The sequence below is a fragment of the Apteryx rowi genome, unplaced genomic scaffold (genome assembly GCF_003343035.1).
Source record: "Apteryx rowi isolate R43461 unplaced genomic scaffold, aptRow1 scaffold_856, whole genome shotgun sequence".
Taxonomy (NCBI): domain Eukaryota; kingdom Metazoa; phylum Chordata; class Aves; order Apterygiformes; family Apterygidae; genus Apteryx; species Apteryx rowi.
The window spans coordinates 261,104-279,839 of NW_020451156.1; the positions used below are offsets into that span (position 1 = coordinate 261,104).

Consider the following 18,736-nt stretch of genomic DNA (forward strand, 5'->3'; position numbering starts at 1 on the left):
TGATCATGGCCTATGAGCAATCTTGCTTTGAGCGGGACACATGAGGGAGGTGTGAAGAGATATGTTAGGGGAAAGAAAGCAGCAGTGTTCTTCCATCATGCCAGAACTCGGTCAAGGGGTTGGCAGGGGACTCTGGATCTTCCTGGTATGGAACAGGCAAGAGGCTTTTCCACTTTTGAGCCTCATTTCTGTGCAAGTTGTCTTTGAGTCACTGACTGGTTCATAAGATAGGGTTTTGTTTGTTTTTCTGATGGAGCTTGCTGTTGAATGACTAAAAAAGAAAATCATCYCAGGAGCATCTGATTTGGTGTCTACTCATCAACAGTGCCTGCTCCTTTAGGAGTGTTTTTTCCATTACTGACTGTGACACTTGGTCCACCATCGCTGTGTTAGAGTAAGATTACTGCAGGTATGACCAGCACTATATTGCCTTTGAATGCCCTTATCAGCTGTGTGAATGTGGAAATCTCACCATAGTCATATTGAGCATTCRCTTCCAGTCTTCTACTTAAAAGCTTCTTTTGTGCTTGCTGTAGTGAAATGCTCTCCAAAGGCATTTCTTTAAGCACCATTTTAGCGATCATTTTGACTGACATTACTGAATGGCCTTTGATTTCTAGCTACAAATCAAATCAAATGGAGCTATTTGTGTAAGAGATGGCAGTTGACGAGCTGGTATCTGGCAATGTTAAGAGAGAGATGCTGGATAAAACAGGGAAAACTTCCTAGAGGAAAAGGCATGAATGTGGGTTCCTGCCGACAGTTTTAAGACTCAAAGCTTCCTCGCAACACAGGAGCACTGCAGTGCCCATTGAATTGCTGTCTCCATCAGGCCAAGTGTTTAGACCTGTTGCTGGGATAGTGGCAACTAGTAATAGTGTAGAAAGGAGAACAGCGATTTGTTACTCTCTTTCCAGGGCTGGCTCTCAACTTGAGAGGAGTGGGTTGGGGACAGGCTGGCTGCCATGGTGCCTCCTCTGCACAGTCAAAGGGATGAAGCTACACTCTCGAGTAGCAGGTAGGTGTCTAATTCAGCCTCATGTTGAGGGAGGGACTGYAGTGGCCTAAGTGCCATGTGAAAACAAACCAATGAACTTTTTTTCACTTTTTCATGATGATTTTTTTTTGACATCACTGAGCTGATTTTCTCTCCCCCCCCCCCCCCAACTTTTCTGTGATGGATTAGAGCAACTGAATGGAGGACACTGACTGGCCTTCTGTGGAACCCTGATGTAAAAATGTGGGTTTAGGAATGACTCAACTTTGCTTCACTCAAATGTCTATCTGTCCTCTTTCATGGTTCAATAGGTCTGTACATATAGTCATTCATTGCTTGAAAACTCTTGTTCAGCTAAAATGGCACCTTTGGTCAAGTGACATTTTGAAAATCCCTGCGTTATTTTTGTCTATCTTTAATAATATTCTCTTACCTTGTCCTTTTTCATCAGCAGATTTCAAAGCCATGTTTCAAAAGAGGAGTGACATTGTCCACTCTAGGTCAGTGTTTGGAGGAGGAGGGGTTTGTTCAGGGTGACAGAAAGAAGAAAACCATCCAGGCTTGGTGCACCCCAGTCGCAGAACGTGGATTCCTGAGCCCACCACTGAATGGTGAGCTCCCCCTTGCACCAGATGGAGCAAACCTGCCCTGAGCACAACTTTCAGCTCAGTTGCTCGCCCCGCACCCTTGYTGAGTACCTGTGAGTGTTACTAGGAGAACTGGGAGAGGTTCACTGGGCAGAGAAATCAGGATAACATGCACCCAAAGGAGATCTCTGGCTGCATCGGGCACTCTGCACCAAGTGCACATATGCACAGGGTGTGAGTGGAGTGGCGACTAGAAGTGTCTGTTAGCTTTGTGAGGAAAAGGGGCTTTACGCTAGCTCCATTTAAAGCAATGTTGCACTGCCTGCTGGGTGCGGCCCATTAATTCCACACATGAGTGGATTCAGCGTCCTCCCCTGCCGCAGGGTGTGTGCCCGGAGCTGGACCAGCCTCTGAGTTGCTGAGGGCCTTGGTGCCATTCCTTGGGGCTGCTCTTAGCCCCAAACCTTTCTTACCGAGGAGTTATGAATAGCCTACAGCTTACTTTTTGCTTGCTGACCAACATTTATGCTAGTCGCCATCACACCAGCACCAGCAGCACTTTCCCAGGCAATAAGCAAGGTCTTTCATCAGTTCCAGTTCTTTCCAAAGGGCCTGTTTATTGTTACTGACTAGAGGCATTGCAGAGTGTGACCAAGAGAAAATAACGGCAGAGTGTTTTCTTGCTTCCAAGTGCTTAAATGATGGATAGCTTAGTAATTCATAATGCCTGCTCCATCAGTGTCATATCTGTGAGAAGAAATGCCGTGCTGGCTTGGCAGGGACGTGTTGTCAGGCTTAGTGACATCTGGGACACTTTCCAGCACCTGACRCTTGCAATTTGCCTTGCTCTTCCTTTTCAAAATAGGCAATTGATGAGTTAACCCACCCCATGTGGCTGGTTTTCCTAACTGATTTATTTAATGGCTTGTAATGTATTGAATGATAAAAATTAACATTCTTTTTCTTGGGAGAAAGACCATTTTCTTAGTGCAAGTAATTTCTTCAACAGTTTTTCTCATTATCTGCATCAATGTCTGATCCTTGCATGAAGATGTCAATGTCAGTGAACTACTAATGGTAATGCATTCTGCAAATTAATTATGACAGATATGTGTGTGTATGCTGTTCTTTATTTTCAATCTGTATGTTGTATCATGTGAGAGGTCACGTGGAGGCAAGCTTCCATTTATGTTTTGTTCTTTAGGGTGAACAGAACAATGGAATTACAGTATTTTTATGTTTCTTCTCCAGCCCTTTCGTTACGCATTTGAACATCTTGGCTGCTATTTGTAGCCATCCCTGAATGCTGAGCAGGGACTTTGTTATTGATAGTTTAACAAAGTCTTCCTGCTGGGTGGTTGTGGTCCAGCAAAAAAGACATACCAAAAATATCTTCCAATAGAAGTTTTTCAATTTCTACTTTGTCTGCTACCACATTAATGATTTTTGCCTAAATTTTATATTTTTGCCAAAATTCCCTTGTGACTGATCTAAGTATTGCTGTGTGAGTTCCCTTCCTGTTCCAGACTTCTGATTAATACCATGTAGACATGTGAGAAACTACTGCGGCATCACACTCTTGGCCTTTTGCTCTGTTGTCAAATACTACTGTTCTTTGTCTGGTTTCTGAATTGACAGGCCTTTCCTACACAATCTCTGTTTTTAGTTTCTTTTGTTTTGTGAGGTATGTCTCCAGTGAATGAAAATTGAGTCTAGGTGCTAAGTACTTTTCAAATGAAGAGCATTCACTTAAATATATAACCAAGATATTTCAAATTTATTCATACAAGCTGGAAAGTAAGTTTTAAAAACATTTTATTCAAAAACATTTTAAACATTTTCTATGTTAATTAAAATACAGAATGGTCATCCTGAATTACAGCAGTGAGGTCATTCAAAATGCTTACATACATACCTACACATATGTACATATGGCAACTTGGATACCTACGAGAAAATATATCTATATTTATAACACAATGTAATGCATTGGCTTTGAGTCTTTGTGCACCTAAAGAGTATGCTTTGTGTCCTTTTTCTTAACAACAGAGGGTATATCCTCTCCCTGAGATAAACATTTAACAGTGGCAGGTACAGTAACAGGTTACTAAGAGTTTGAATGAACAAGTTCACCGCAGATCAATTGCAGAATAAAAAAACCATGGTAATAGCCATCCTTCTCCTTAACTAAACAAAGATATTTTCCAAATGCACTTGCTGATGACAAGAAGCTCTCTCTCCTCTGCCCTACCATGCAGGCCAACTGGTGAAAAATAAGAAGCACAGCACAGTGCTTTGCAGCAAGTTGAGGCTGCTATTACATCTGAGCAGTAACTGGTAATTGTAGCAGGTAAAAACTGCATGTCCATCTCCTAGGTTTTACATCTAGGATATCTTTTGTCATTCTATTCAGAAAATCTAGAGGCAGAAATCAAAGCTAAAGTTATTATAAGGCACTAACTTATCGTAAAATGCATGTGCACTTGCTTAGCTTTTTAAAGTTTCAGCTTTTGTCAGTTTGCTTTCTGGTGAGTTCAGCAGTCAGTCTGAAACACGTTACAGAGCATCTTGGTCCCCAGTAGACTGTGTGTGGAAGGAACTGGTAGATTCAGTGTGGTAAGTGATGTGAAGTCCACACCATCTGCAAATATCTCCAGGCCAGGTCTTAAAGAGCATGTTTAGGTACTTCTTGAATTTTTCCCCCATGAAGAAATAGATGACTGGATTGAGGCAACAGTGAAAAAGGCCTAGGATTTCTGTTACCTGGAAAGCATAGTCCAGACTTCTGCTCACTTGACAGCCTCTAATGACTCCTGTAATTTCCAGTGATTGTAAGAAAATCACAATGTTGTAAGGGGTCCAAAAGAAGAAAAACACAATCATGACAGTAAAGATCATCCTCACAGCCTTATTCTTTTTCTCATTTCTACAGTGAACTAATGTTTTAATGATCATGGAGTAGCAAAATGCCATAACTATAAAAGGGATTATGAGCCCTAAAATGTTGATTTCCAAAGTGGAAAAGAGTTTCCATGTTGTGAAATTGCCTGGATATCTTGGCTTGCAGGTAGTATAATTTTGTTCATTAAAAGATTCTCTAAATACAAGTTCAGGAATTGAGGCTGAAAGAGCTACTAGCCATACAATAAGGCTAGTAATCAGGCCGTAGAAGGCAGTTCTTGCTTTCAAGGAAAACACTGCACGAACAATTGCCAAGTATCTATCTATGCTCATAAGCATAATAAAAAATATGCCGCTGTAAAACCCAACCAGATAGATCCATGAAATGAATTTACACCAGRCCGTTCCAAAAATCCATTGGTCCAGTGTGAAATAAGACCAGAATGGCAGGGATAAAACAAAGAGCAAATCTGAGATGGCGAGGTTTAGCAGGTACACGTCAGTCATGCTCTTCAGTCTCTTATATTTGAACAGGACCACAATGACCAGAATGTTTCCCATTAGCCCAATCAGGAATACGAGGCTATACAGAACAGGTAGCAAGGAGGCTGCAAACCTCTTGACACCTTCCTTACTGCATGGTTTTGGAGCATCATTATAATTATCGTAATAGTCATATAAAGTTGAGATTTCGGCTTTAAAGGACTCTGTACTTGAGGAACTCATTTTTCCTCCAGTTCCTGAGAATGAAAGAATATAAAAACATCAGTGACTTTCAGTTCATGTAGACTATATGATTACTCCACAAGCTTGTATCATGTTGAAAAGAATGTAACTAGCAATGACTGCCTTGCGGTTTTAACACACTTTTCATTACAGGTTCTTAAATGATATTTAAGCATTATGGGATGCATATGCACACTTGCAAAAATACAGCCCTAACATGCATGCACTCAGTCCTTGCAACCCTGTGCAAGTGTGATAGGTTGAGAACACTGTTCAAGCTGTAGAAGGGAAAGCAAATGGGAAGGAAAGATACAGACCATATATATCAAATCAGAGAGGGATAAATCCTGTGTGGAATAAAGTAAAAAGCAAAACCACTCTTCATAGTGGTTAAGGTTTTCACCCATTTTTCCAATCAGGCAAACATCACTGAAAGAAGGTGGTAATAAAAATGCATCTGACCCTTCCTTCTAATGAAATGATGCTTACTGAAGGGTGACATCAGTTTTCAGTAAGTGCTGTCTTCAGGGGCTATATGAATAACAAGAATTTGTCATTTTCATTTGTATGCTATTCTCTAATGGACAGATACAGAGTTTTAACTGATGTTATTTTGAGGTTGCCCGGATCATATAATAGACACAACGCAAATATGTTGCTCACATATTTGTTCTTCACATCAGAGCAAGTGTCATTCTTTAACCTAGCATATCAGAATTTTTGCAAGTGTGAGTTATGTCCTTCCCCTTTTGTTTTTATTTTTATGAATGGAGAAAGCAGAGGAAAAGTGAGTATCATTGCTTTATTTGTCTTTCTACTGTATATTGCTGCTACATAACAGTAAACATTGGCTATCATTAACCTGACCCTTACTGTGTGTAGTCACAGGCATGACACCTTTCCAATCTATGTTTCTGTTACATTACACACAGAGAGGAATTTAATCTGAATTACAAGTCACTGAGACCAGATAGGGACAAAACTGTTCTACACCAATRTTTTAGAGATGACAGCTCTACAATAACTGCATGCAAACATATATGAATTTAATTTAGATTCAGAATGGCTATCCTACTCAAGTATTTTAAGCAGAACACATACACACGTACRCATACAACACACATACACCCACTTCTGATTATGCAGAAGTTTTGAAAACTTCTTTAAAAATTATCTGAGCAACAAAAGGTAAATGAAAAAGCACGTAATTCTTTGCAGTCACACACATGATGAGTGTATATGATACACAACTGTCTCTGCAACTGCATTTCATAAAAGTTACCTTTTTCCCCCTTTCGTCTCAATTGATGCAAAGAAGCTTCTTTGTTCTGACAATGAAGAATCGCTTGCTTCTCACCAGGTAGCTTGGTCAATGAGGTGCTACAGACACAGTGATATCCAACAGTTGCAAAAAGCAGATGTCTCTAGGTAGCTCTGTTTCTCAACGGAAACYTTGTACTTCCTTACAGATTGTATCACAAGTGCCACTCTCCTCAGTGCTCACCCAAGAAGGTCCTTTAAACTCAGAAAAAATACTAAGTGCATCTTTCAATCTGTAAGGAGGTACAAAGTTTCCACTGAAAGTTTGATTACTGAGATTAAAAACAAAAAACAAAAAACCTTCATCTTATCCAATAATCTCTAAAAGCAGATGTCATTAGGTAGCTCTCATTTGCCAGAAACTTTATTCTTCCTTATGGGTTTTATGAGGCATCTTAAACTCAGAAAAATAAAATACAAAGGACCATTTCTAGTGAGCAGAGAGGAGAAAAGCACTTGGTTTGCAGGACGTGTGTTCTAGTCCATCTAGATGAGGCAACTAATTTTGCAAGTTACACTATGTAATTGTAGAAGAAAAGACCTGTATAGATTTAGGATAGGGAAGTCTCCTTTCATTCATTCTTCTGTGACCTTCCTAACCCCTGCTTATCTTGCAAAGAAACCAGATAAAGGCATGTTAATTCACACTGCCTCTTTGCTTGGTGAAGGATGTCTCCTGTCGCAAGTTTTATATACAGCAAAGCTACTCCCTACCACTGATAGTAGTAGTGGTCACACTGCAAAATAACAAATAATGAGTAGTATGGTAGGGGGGAGGGTAGGAAGCTCAACACTTTCTATGAGTTTCCCAGAGAATGTGATGGGCCCTGTTTGTTTCTTTTTGGATCTTGGGAGGAGGGGGGAAGGGGTTACTTTTGGAAGTGCACTGAGGACATGCGCTATTCAAATGGGATGGTTATGAGTCCCTACTGCAGAAGAGCTGTGCTAGCAGCTGGCAAGGAGGAGAGAACAGAGAGCTGGCTCTCGTTTATGTCCCTGAAAGGCCAGCCAGGTGGAAGTAAAAGCTATTTCTCAAGAGCGGAGACTGCTTGCTTGTTATCAGAAGAAACTGAAGAGTCATGATGAGAAGTAAAAACAAAAAAGCTGTGGGAGATGGTTGGAAGGGGAGAAAGAGTCATAAATTTTCAGTCCAGAAGAGATGATATATCTTCTAGGCTGACCTCTTCTGTTTTTCTGAACACAGGCATAGATTTTCATTCAGTTATGCTATTCATTGCTATCTTATGTGCCTCTGACATTGTTGCTATGCACAGTAACTTATGTTTGGCTGAAGTGTTTCTTCCAGAAAAGCATCCAGACTTGATGTGAAGACAACATGAGATGTGAGATCCACTGTTTTCRTGTTTCTCCAGAAGAAAATATTTGTATAGGAAGTAGCTTCTCAGTCATCTTCCATAAGCTGCGCAGATGGAGATTTTTTAAACTGGGAGATGTTCCTTCAGTGCAGGTTATTTTTCTGCAGATCATGTATGTCTTCTCTTCAGTTTGCTAACAGTCCTTTGAAGATGTGGACATCAGATGAGCTGGCAATGCTGTGGTGCCAGTTTCATCAGTTCTGTTCACAGAAATTAGAAGCTGTTCCTCTTGCTGCTCTTTTGTCCATGTAACGGCCTCATTAATCTGTTCTTTGACGTGTTGTTTCACTAGGGGCACAAGTTCAGTTCTTCACCCACAATGGCATAAAATATTTCTTTAAGCATCTGCTTTTCAGGAGGAAACACCTCCTGCTCTGTAGGTATTGTGCTTCCTTAGGTTTCACTGTAACACTTTGGCCTCAATAAATGGCCAAGCATTTACACATCTGTCTCGTCCCACTGATTGTTTTCTACTCCACCAACCTGGATGGCTCCTTTGAATTCTATCAGTGATGATTTTTGTTGATTTCCAGATGAAGCAGTGAATAGAATTGCATCCAGATATGGTCCCTCTTCTACCTCATAAGAACCCTTCTTGGTTAAGGGATGATTTCTCACCACCAGCAACCTTTAGAGGTCTGTCCACCTGTCCTTAAYATATATGCCACGCTTCAGATATGCTTCTGATTTTTCAGTCAGAGTGTTACCAGAGACCAAGTATGCAGCACTATGAATGCCAGATTAACACGATTTGTATGACATGAAGAAAGGGCCTATCTGGCATATTTCCTTTCCCAGAGTCCTTCCTCGGAGGAAAGACTCTCAAATCGTGAATGCTTCTTAAGCAACTGAATGCATCTTTCTGTATCTGCTCGCTGCCTTGAGTGGAAAGCTGGGCTACTGCCACCATAGGAATAGGGTGGGAAAGGCTCCTTGTGTGGAGCAGCTGTGGTAGGAGGGAGGAGTGGCTGGACCACAGTGGCTTGTAAAGCAGCAGTGGCATTGCAGAAGTCTGCTAAATCAGTGCGTTTCATGTTACATTGTCAAATGAGAAGTGCCCTCTTCGTAAGAAGACTTTGAGCAAGAGTGTGTCTTCAGAAAGAGGAGTGTTCAGCCACAAAAAGAGAAGAGAGACTATGGCTAGAAATGATGAAAACTTAGGATGTATGAACTTCAGAAAAAGTATCTGCCAGTTCATGAAAATCAAAAGGATAAAAATGAACCCTGAGGCACCTTCTGATGGCCTGCCAATGGAAAGAGTCCCTGGGAGAGCCTGTAAGGAAAACTGAGGAAAAGAAGAAAAGCCTGAAAAAAGAAGAAAGTCTCTGAGCAAATTAGAGAAAGCTGAAAATGGATGAGAGGTATTGTGAGTGAAGGGTCTTCAATGGCTTAGAGAGAAGGAAGAGTAAAAGGACTAAGTATAACTGTAGTCCATAATGGGGGAGCTCTGAGGTCCCCTTCAAAAGTGGCAAGGTGTAATATTTCAGTTCCTAATCAGAGAATAAGAACCTGGCAGAGATTAACAAAAGGGATGTTTTGCCATTAACCCAATGACATAAGACAGTGACATTAAAAGGAAAGGAGAAGCAATCTCAGTGAGATGTAGAGGATGTTGCTGTAAAACTAACAGGCTGGCAGGGGAAGAAGAGAAGAAAGAAGAGGTCTTACCTATTGCCTAGTTGGTATCAGATATGTGGCGTTGACCAAATGAACAGAGAATCATGGCACTACAGAGAAGTGGACCAAAACTGATTAGCCTGGCTGGGAGGAGACTAAATCTCTATATGGCAAGTGGAGGCTACATTAAAACCAGCAGAAGGGAACTTAATAAAAACAAAAAGCAGAACAACCCAGACCAAGAAAACCTTGCTTCTCACCAAGAGAAGATGTCAGCCACTTCCCCTTATTAAGGAAAGCCTTATCATTAACTTGCTATTTCACAGGATGCCCAAGAGGCTGGCCAAAGGAATGATTGGAGAGGTATGCTTATCTAGTCCACTAGCTGGACCTGTTGCTGAGAGATACTCGCCGTTGACGTGCCAGTGCACGATCTATTCCCTGTGATATCAGCAGTGGCTGGTGGTAGATGATTCAGAGGTGTTTATTAGAGAAGTCCTTGTCTGGAAGAGGCTGTTGCTGGAAAGAGGCAGTAACTGAAGGAAGAGAAGTATTGCAAAAATCAGTACTTTGACAAGTACATGGTTCAGACAGCCAAAGCCACAGTTGCACAGATGTTTACCTTACTCAGCAGTCTCCTCCATCAGATGGCCAACCCCTTCTTGCGTGATCAGGCCTCGTGCAGTTCTCTTGCAATTGAGTTGAATTTGAATCACTCAGTTTGCATCGTTGTAGTGCCAATCCTTATTTGTTAGCAAGGTATTTGTGCTACCCAGTCGCCGTGTAGTTATCTTCCTGGTAGTTTTCAATTTATGCCAAACTTACTGTGCATTACTAAAACTGCAGCAGTCTGATCAGAGAACTAAAAAAGGAAGTGAATTAATTTCCTATTTGTAGAGACAACCACCATCTACGCTGTTTTCCCAGTGCATTCATAATTTCCCTGCAAACTTCTTGAACATTCAAATTTCCTGTGCCTAAGATGGCTGTTTGTCCTGGCAAGCATAAGATTTACGTCTAAAATAGTCATGACTATTTTCCTTGCATGACAACAATGTTAAGTTGCAGTTCCCTATATCTTCTTTCTTTCTTTCTTTCTTTCTTTTTCTTTAAGTTGTCCAGTCCTATCCATTCTGCCTTTTGTATCCACTGGCAATTTTGTGAAGTGGTACTGGCTGTCATTTTTCTCAACCTAATTTGCTTGCTTTCCACATGCTGTGCTTGCAAAGCTGCTATATTCAGAACTCCTCATAAAAAAGAACTGAAACTTTAAATCTTAAGCATGACAGAAACAGTCTTTGTTTATGCTGAATTTTACTTAAAATAAAAATCACTGATGCAAAAAACATGAGTTGTATTCTTAAATGTGAACTGACACTGTAAGGAACTTTCTTTGTAGCATTCAGTGACGTATCAAATGTTCCCAAACTGTTTGTACAGGAAGATGATAAATTTGCACTGTTTCCACTCTGAGGAGCAGTTGACACCTGAGATGATACAATTTTTTTGTTTAAGTTTCACAACCCTCACCTAACTGTCACCATGATGTCCCTTTTAGAGTCTGGTCACCCCAAAGGAAAAAAARGCAAGGCAGCAGTGAATAGCAGAGTCTCTGCAGGCCAGTTTGTTTAATGTACATTGTAATGAATTTAGATACAAAAGGATGATGGCATTCTGGCATAAATGGTTTCAGTCTGCTTTGTGGTAGTGCCCTCAAGTCGGTAGTCTGTTGGTAGTCTTCAAAAGCTTGTTAAGGGACTGGCCTTATTCTAAACATCTATATAACAGGTATCTTCAGAGTCTCTCCTGCCATGTTCCTAGGATGGCAGTTGTAACATAAATGTAGAAGAACAAACAAAGTACTTGCACAGGATCAAGACTGAAAAAGAACCAACAATTGCTGTTATCAATTTCTGTAATGTTTTTTTTTCTGTTTGTTAAGACCAAGGCACTCTGTTATTACATAGTAAAAGCCATTTCACTGTAAGTCCTGTTCAAGACAAGCTGTTAGGCAACATGTGTAACACTCAGTTCTTTTTTAGGAGCTGGGGAAACCACTCAGGGTACAGAAATAAAACTGCGATAGGAACAAAGAAAATGCGCTGAATGAGTATTATTGGTTTTCAGTGGAACTTCTCTCTCAGCTTTGTGATTCACAAGATAGTCTGATGTGTTTTGTGAGTCATTGGTGAAACCTCTTGTAGTTAAACATCTTATTATTCAATAACAACATGCCAATAAAATAAAAACTGGAAGAAATTGATGTTTCTTCCAGTTTTAGGATGTAGCAATTAAATTTTGTGCTTGTACTTGTTCATCAACTGTGTACTTGTTCATCAGTGACTCCAATTGCTTGGCTCTCTACAGCGTGGTGTCCTGCTTGACAACGAAAGACTTAAAAGCCAAGTAGAGTTTAATGGCACCACCTGGTGGAAATGCAAAGAGAGTAGTGACACTAGGGATGGGCAGAAGGAATGGAATGAGATTAGGGCAGAGGGTGCTGGCATGAGCAAGGGCGATTACAGGGATAGTGAGAGGTTATGGTAATGCTGGAATACGTGGCTCCAGGAGCCTTTAGCCTTGTGTCAAAAGGTGTATGCCATTGCCTACAGTCACTTTTTTTGAACCTTTCTCAACTTGTAAACTTTGGCCTGTGCTTTCAGTACCATTTTTATGGTAGCCTGTATTTTGTCCTTCACTTACACTGTGGCCTCCTGAAACCTGAGCTACCAGGAGGCTGTGGAGAGGAGGACCTGGCAAAGGGACCAAGAAGAAGGAAGCAAACAAGGGGCCAAATCATGATGATCCTTAATGGTTCAAATGAAGATTCCCTTAGAAAAATCAGCTGACTGCAGTATGAGGATACCCATTTCCTGAATTGGGACTCCAAGGGGAAGAAGGGCTAAAATTAAGAAAAGTGTGGCTGGAGGTGGGCTCTGAAGCCGCTGAGCAGATCATGTCCTAGACAGGTTTTTGTCAACTCTAATACTACTGTGGTGCAAAACAGACAAACTCAGCTTTGAGCCTCCTCAGACACTTTTCCTCTTGGGCAAAGGTGAAGGTCTTCTGTCTGTACCATGAGGTCCAGCAAGATGTCCCTAGGAAATGCCGAAGAACCAATTCCTGTATACTCTTACCTGATTCCCCACCCCTGAGTGTTTTTAGGCCATTAGAAATGTTACTTGAAGCCATTCCAGTGGGGAATGCTCTTCATTTCCTTGTGCTCCAGCTATGGCCATGCTGAGGTCTGTGTTGCTCAGCAATTGCCCAGGGCAAAGGGGATGGTGAAGAGCTGCAGATGAAGGTGATACAAAAGCCTGCTCCAGCTGCYTCTTAGAGAAACGATTTCCTTCTACGCTGTTTCTACCTGCTTAGAGCCCTGAAAAATAGTTGAAGTTTTGGCTTACGGCTTCAAGCAGTTTTTATATATAAGGAGCTGTTTTGGTAAAGTCGCAGGCAAAAGAAATTGCACATAGAAATAGCAGCACRTCCCTGTCACTTGAGTGAACTACCTTGTCAGCAGAAGTGTGGAGCCATCTACTGTTCTGCTTTATTAGCTTCGTCAGTGCCCTTCAGTGTACCCTGCAAATCTTGGTCATCACAAACTGTGCTGCTGTTTCTTTGTGTCGTGGTGCTGCTGGTTTAATTTTAATGTAAAAAAAGTAGCATTTATGGCCTAAATGCAAACTTCTTGAGGGAGCTGTAGCTTCTGGCACTTGCCTGCATATCCTGACATGCAGCTCTGTTCCAGTCCCAATGGTTTGTAGCTAGACTGTTGGGCTGGAGTTGAATACGGAGCACTGACAAGTACATGCAACTTATCAGAAACTTAAAATCTGGTTGGGGTGGAAAAAAGACTGCTCCCGTTACAACTGAAGTTGGTAAGCGGATAATACCCCGTATAGTGAGAAAGCTGTTCCTAGAGTCCTTGCTTGCGTTCTCTCCCATCCACTAAAACTCTGTCTTCAGTGATATAAAGTTAGCATGCTGCTTCCTGCAGATCAAAGGATCACTGGTTGGAATTTGGTAAATACAAACCTCAAACTTCTTTTTCACAAGCAAACCATTTTCCTGTGTCCAGTAGGAGCCATTTTATGGTATTTTCTGAAGGGAGAGGAATGGTAAATACAGTGTATAACTGTTGGTATTTGTGCATTGAAAATTAATGTAACAAACAAAAGTATGCAGGAGCAGTTGGTGGATTTTTTTTCCCCACATTGAAAACAATGTGTTAACATTAAGTCTTCAAAAACCAAGTTTTGAGGCTTGGGTGCATCTATGTTTAAAACCAAACTCTTAAAGTAATTACCAAGTGAATTAGGAACTTATTATTAGCAATGGCATGAACTCAGCAGAAGTTGTATGTATGTGACAAGTGTCAGAAGCTATCTTTTAATATTTCTAAATTGTTCTTAATTTTAGCTTCAATTACTAGATCTGAATCTCTGAATACTAACTTTAGAAGTCACGGGTTTTCATTAGAGTTCCAGATGGCTTAGAGCTTGATAAATTGAAGTGCAAACAGTGAAACCTTTGAGCAGGGCTGGGTAAGTCCTTAGTACAGAGAATATTTCATTCAGTGCTAAAATGAGGCCATTTCAGGAGTGGTATGTAAATGGCCTTTGGCACAGTACTTCAGGCAATCACTGCAGAATAAAGATGTTATCAGCTAGGAATTGCAAAAGCAAATATGGGTAGAGAGAGGGCAGCTTCTTGAATTAGAATTTGACCTGAATAAAGCCGCCAACTGAGTTTTTCTTTGAAAAACTCCCTTATGTTCTTTAATGATTAGTAGGACTTGGGACTTGCATAGGTAGGACTTGTCCCTTTTTGGCAACGCAGTCTCCTGCCAGGACAATGGTTTTATATTACCTGCAAGATGGCAGTATGGCACCTTGCAATGTGATAGAGACAAAAAGTGGAAATGACAGAACTTAACTAATAACCAGWGTATTTATAAAGAGTTTCTCTCTGAAATATAACCTTGAAACTTCAGATAAGACTGATCCAGAACTTCGAATCCACTCCCAGAAAATTCTAAATCCAAAGGAAATAGCTGGATAGCGACTCCTTCTGATGCCAGTTTTGAAAACTACAGTTTTCACCACTGAGCAATTTCCAAGCCCAGTATGATGCTCTGATCTGCTTCTTTCAAAATCCTGAAAGTTTGTTGTACAAACTAAAACCCCCAGGAGGTCAACAAAAAGAATTCAAAGCTGCCATGTTTGCTTAAAAACAAGGAAACATAAATGCTATGATTTTGGGACTGTGATGTGATATTTGAATGAGTGGGATTAGCAGTGACTCTGAAAAAGATACCAATATCCGTATATCTCTCTGCAAGTGGTTTGGCTAAATATGTCTCTTGCTCATTCTATTTATAAGTGGAACATGAAGTATAGGTACAAGTCTGCTGAGAAAATCTGGATTCAGATTTTATTAGTTACTCAAACTGTAACCCAGCTGGGAAAAGATTTATGTAAGTGTCAGTGTGATTTCGAAACAGGAAAAAAAGTTTTGATAATGAAGAAAAGGATGCAAAGGTAGCTCACCAGCCCTCAAAACCCCAAAAACCCAACCAAACCCAGAAAATACTTGACCTCACTTTTCAGATAACCAAATACTACTTATCAGATAAATGTAAGAAGGGTGTGCTTGTGTGTGTGCGCATGCATTTTCGTGAGTAAATTGTAACTTGCTGGAGTATATTTTTATATCAGGGAAACCTTTGAGTTTTCAGAGAACAGTAAAACAGCTAGCTCAAAGGCTGTTGCAATGCCTTGTGGGCGCAATGTGTGCCATTCTCCTCCACAGGCTGGGCTTCCTGGTCAGATTATATTTCCTGGGAGGAACTGTGGTCTCTTCTTTGGAGGGCTGGAAACAACTGCAGAACATGTTCTGATTTTTGTGAGTCAAACACTGCAATTTTTGGAGGTTATATTCCTTTTCACCTGAAAACGGAGGGATGGAGAGGAAAACTACATTGATGAAATTCAACAAGGACAAATGCAAATTCCTGCACTTGGGAAGGAATAACTCCGTGAAATGATATAGGTTAAGGACTGCCTGACTAGGGAGCAGCTCTGTGGAAAAGACCCAGGGGGGCCTCAGCAGCTCAGCAGCTGAACATGAGCCTGCAGCATGTCCTGGCAGCAGCAGAGGCCAACAGCATTGACAGGGGCATAACAGCAGCCTTCCAATACCTATGAGGAGCTTGTCTAGAAGATAGAGCCGGGACCTTCACAGTGGTGCACAGTGGGAGAACAAGAGACAACATTGAGAAATGAGAGGTTCCAACTGGATTTAGAGAAAAAAAGTTCACCAWGAGGACAGTCAAGCACTGGAGCAGGTTGCCCAGAGAGGTTTTGCTGTCTCTATCCATGGAGATTTTCAAGAACAATGGACTAAAGCCCTGAGCAACCTAGTCTAGGTTCAGAGCTGACCCTGCTTTGAGCAGGAGGTTGGACAAGAGACCTCCTGAGGTACCATCCAGCTTGAGTTATTCCATGATTCTGTGACCTCATTTTTCCTACAAAAGATTAGAACCTGCCATGGAAAGAGTCTTTCTGTAAAAGACTTACGGAATCAAGAACCTGAGTTTCAGACAAACATAATTCTAACAGACATTTTGCCACCCTAATTCTTGCTGTTTAGTAATTGTTGCTTTTATATAGACTAGAAATGAAGCATGTGAAGTGGCTGTTGTTTCTGTCTATGCTGTGGGGTTGGGATGCAGCAAACACAGGTAATTTTTCTTTTTCTGGAAGCCAAGTCTCTGGAAAGTACATTGGCTCCCACTGCCCTTCTAGTGTTCAAAACAAAAATAGCTTACTAATATTTGTAATATACTTTGCAAGGCCTCAATGCTCAGAGGCACCCAAAGAATCAGAAGAGTTAAAGAGTCATGACATAACTTACCTGGATGAAGTTAGTTGTGTGTCTCCTGTCACTAGAAAGCAGATTGCACTGCCACATAGTTCACTGATGACAACACAGCACTTAGAAAAGCAGTGGAAGACAAAGATGACTTGAGTCTACAGCCTCTTTCCCAATTGCGTAGGTGAGATATTAGCTGCTCATAGGGGCCAACACTCTCTCCCCAGGACTCCTGTATTGACTCCATTCTGTTGTGGCAAGTCTTTATGGCAGGACATACGTGCAGCTCCGTGTAACATCCCTTAATGCCGGAAGCACTTACAGTTCAAAGCCTTTCTGCCTGTAGAGCTGGTAGGGCTTTGACAGTCCTGGCACTGAAGTAGCAGAGTTTAGGGAGCTATATCAGGAGCAAGAATCCATCCTTAATTTCTGGCAGCTGGAAAGGGTATATCCCATCCTGATGGACTGGTTTAATTTCTTATGTAAATGGATAAGGACCRGATGCTGCTGGTCCTCTGGGACATGTTGATTCAGTCTAGGGATGCAGTTTTAGTGCTGTATATGGAAAAAACCTCTGTTGTAAAATAACCAAGGAGTTAGAAAACACCAGTGTCCTGCTGCAGAGTTTTTTAAAGAGAAGTGATATCTTTGAATAAAGGCTCCAGCTGACTGGAAGTCCAGTGGAGAGACTTAAAGAGACACCAATGGGCCTTCCGTCAGGCTTGAATGGCTCAAAGAATACCTCAAAGAGTATAATGTATAAAATGAGCAGAAACCCAGGGAACCACACAATATTAACTGTCACAGATCACGACAGATGTGCTGTGGAGCTGCAGCCCCCTGCAAGCATGCTTACAGGGTGCAGTACAGCGAGGAGCATTGGTGCCCATCTCAGCTGCAGCTGAACCCAAGCTGGCAAACTGTTACTGGTTACTCTCTGAGTGCTGACACAGTTCTTGGGGGCTGAAGAGTTTTAAGGGACAATTACAAGAAGACTCTTCCTGCTAATGCAAACAAAGCAAAAATGGTGATTTTGTTTTTTTAATGGTTTTTCATGGACTTACCACTTCTGCTATGAGGAGGCATCTCTGACAATTCAGCACAAACCAGCTGCTGGCTGCAGAGACCAATGCCTGGAACCCCCCCCCCCCGAAGTTTTTAATCCCATACAAATGTTCAAAAATTGAGCAATGAGATTTTATACATAAATAGCAAATTCTGTATAAGGACTCCCAAATACTTAGCATCCTGATAGTCCTTGAAAGTTTCCCATTACACAGTGTGGAAGACAGAAAAAAGGAAAGTTGTCGGGAGGAGCACTTGACTTGCAAATGAAGGATTTTTGCAGATGCAGTTTTGCACAATGTGGCTTACAGAGGGCCCAGGCCTGTCAAGATGGTTGTGATTCACAGTAGCCAGGCTGTTCTGCCAGATGAGGATGCATCTGGAAGGCATATGTACTCTAATTGCTGACAGAGTGGCACCTTTTTATTATTCCTACAAGGAGACACATCCCCTGTTACAGGACTGGTGACTTTGCTGGTGAGTGGTAGGATTCCTGTGAAACCACTGGGTCTAGTCATCGAAATGCTCTCTTTTTCCTAGACAGTCAGCAGAAAGCTCTGGGCTTAGGCCTTTAGTTCTGGCAGTAACACACAGGTCATGTTTAAAGGTGCCCTTTATTCTTTCCACTCAGTAACTCACCATGGTCTGAAAAATAAAAGGAAGATAAAATAAGCCAAATGAGATTGCATTGCTCAACCAGCAATATACCCTACTCAGGCTGACTTCATGCAGATGACTTCTTGTTTTGACTCCAAATGCCTTCCTCTTTCTTTCTGCACATCTTAGCAGTTCCTAAAAATACCTTCCTCAGGCAGGGAATCACTTGCTTGGGGATGGGAGAGAGGAGAGAGTTGTCTTATCTGACTTGCTTAGGCTGACTGAATTTCGAAAAGTAATTTAATGTCAGGTGACACCCACACTACACTTGATCTTAATCAAGAGGTCTGGAGTCTGAATGTCTGCTTATAGTTGAAATTTTGAAGGCTGAGTGTATATAATATTTTTGCACTTAATATAAGGTATTTAATGAAGAAGATCCATTATGCTGTAGACTGTGCTGAATGTTCAGAAGCAAAAAATTGGAATATTTAATATTAGTTGAATTATTGCATATGGAAAATTACTCAATAGAGAGGCTCACCTCTAGGCTTCCTTAGAAACATGGTGGTAGTGAGGTCCAGAATGCTATGACCTAATCCTTGCACTGGTATTGCTAGAACAACTCTTTTGTATTGGTCAGAAAGTGAGAGTGTTTATTCAGATTAGATATA

General features: G+C 41.2%; 2 protein-coding genes across 6 annotated transcripts in view; one reads left to right on the top strand and one right to left on the bottom strand.

The window, feature by feature from the left end:
• Window positions 1-3,676, top strand: part of GLB1 (galactosidase beta 1) — a 63,768-nt gene extending 60,092 nt beyond the window's left edge. The window contains exons 17-18 of the transcript XR_003257608.1: window positions 918-1,018; window positions 1,452-3,676. The gene's annotated coding sequence lies outside the window, so the exon portion shown is untranslated. The remainder of the gene's footprint in view (window positions 1-917; window positions 1,019-1,451) is intronic.
• Window positions 3,383-10,881, bottom strand: CCR4 (C-C motif chemokine receptor 4). Of its 5 annotated transcripts, XM_026090297.1 has the most exons (4): window positions 10,147-10,881; window positions 9,576-10,060; window positions 6,494-6,764; window positions 3,383-5,225 (listed from the first exon to the last, which is right to left on the bottom strand). In XM_026090297.1, the coding sequence occupies exon 4, from the start codon at window positions 5,209-5,211 to the stop codon at window positions 4,141-4,143; it is 1,071 nt and encodes a 356-aa protein (XP_025946082.1). In that variant the 5' UTR covers window positions 5,212-5,225; window positions 6,494-6,764; window positions 9,576-10,060; window positions 10,147-10,881; the 3' UTR covers window positions 3,383-4,140. The 5 variants fall into 5 exon arrangements, with proteins under 5 accessions (XP_025946082.1, XP_025946085.1, XP_025946083.1 ...); XM_026090300.1 differs by having other exon boundaries at window positions 6,494-6,591; window positions 9,785-10,881; XM_026090298.1 differs by having other exon boundaries at window positions 6,494-6,591; window positions 9,576-10,881.
• Window positions 10,882-18,736: the final 7,855 nt, after the last annotated feature.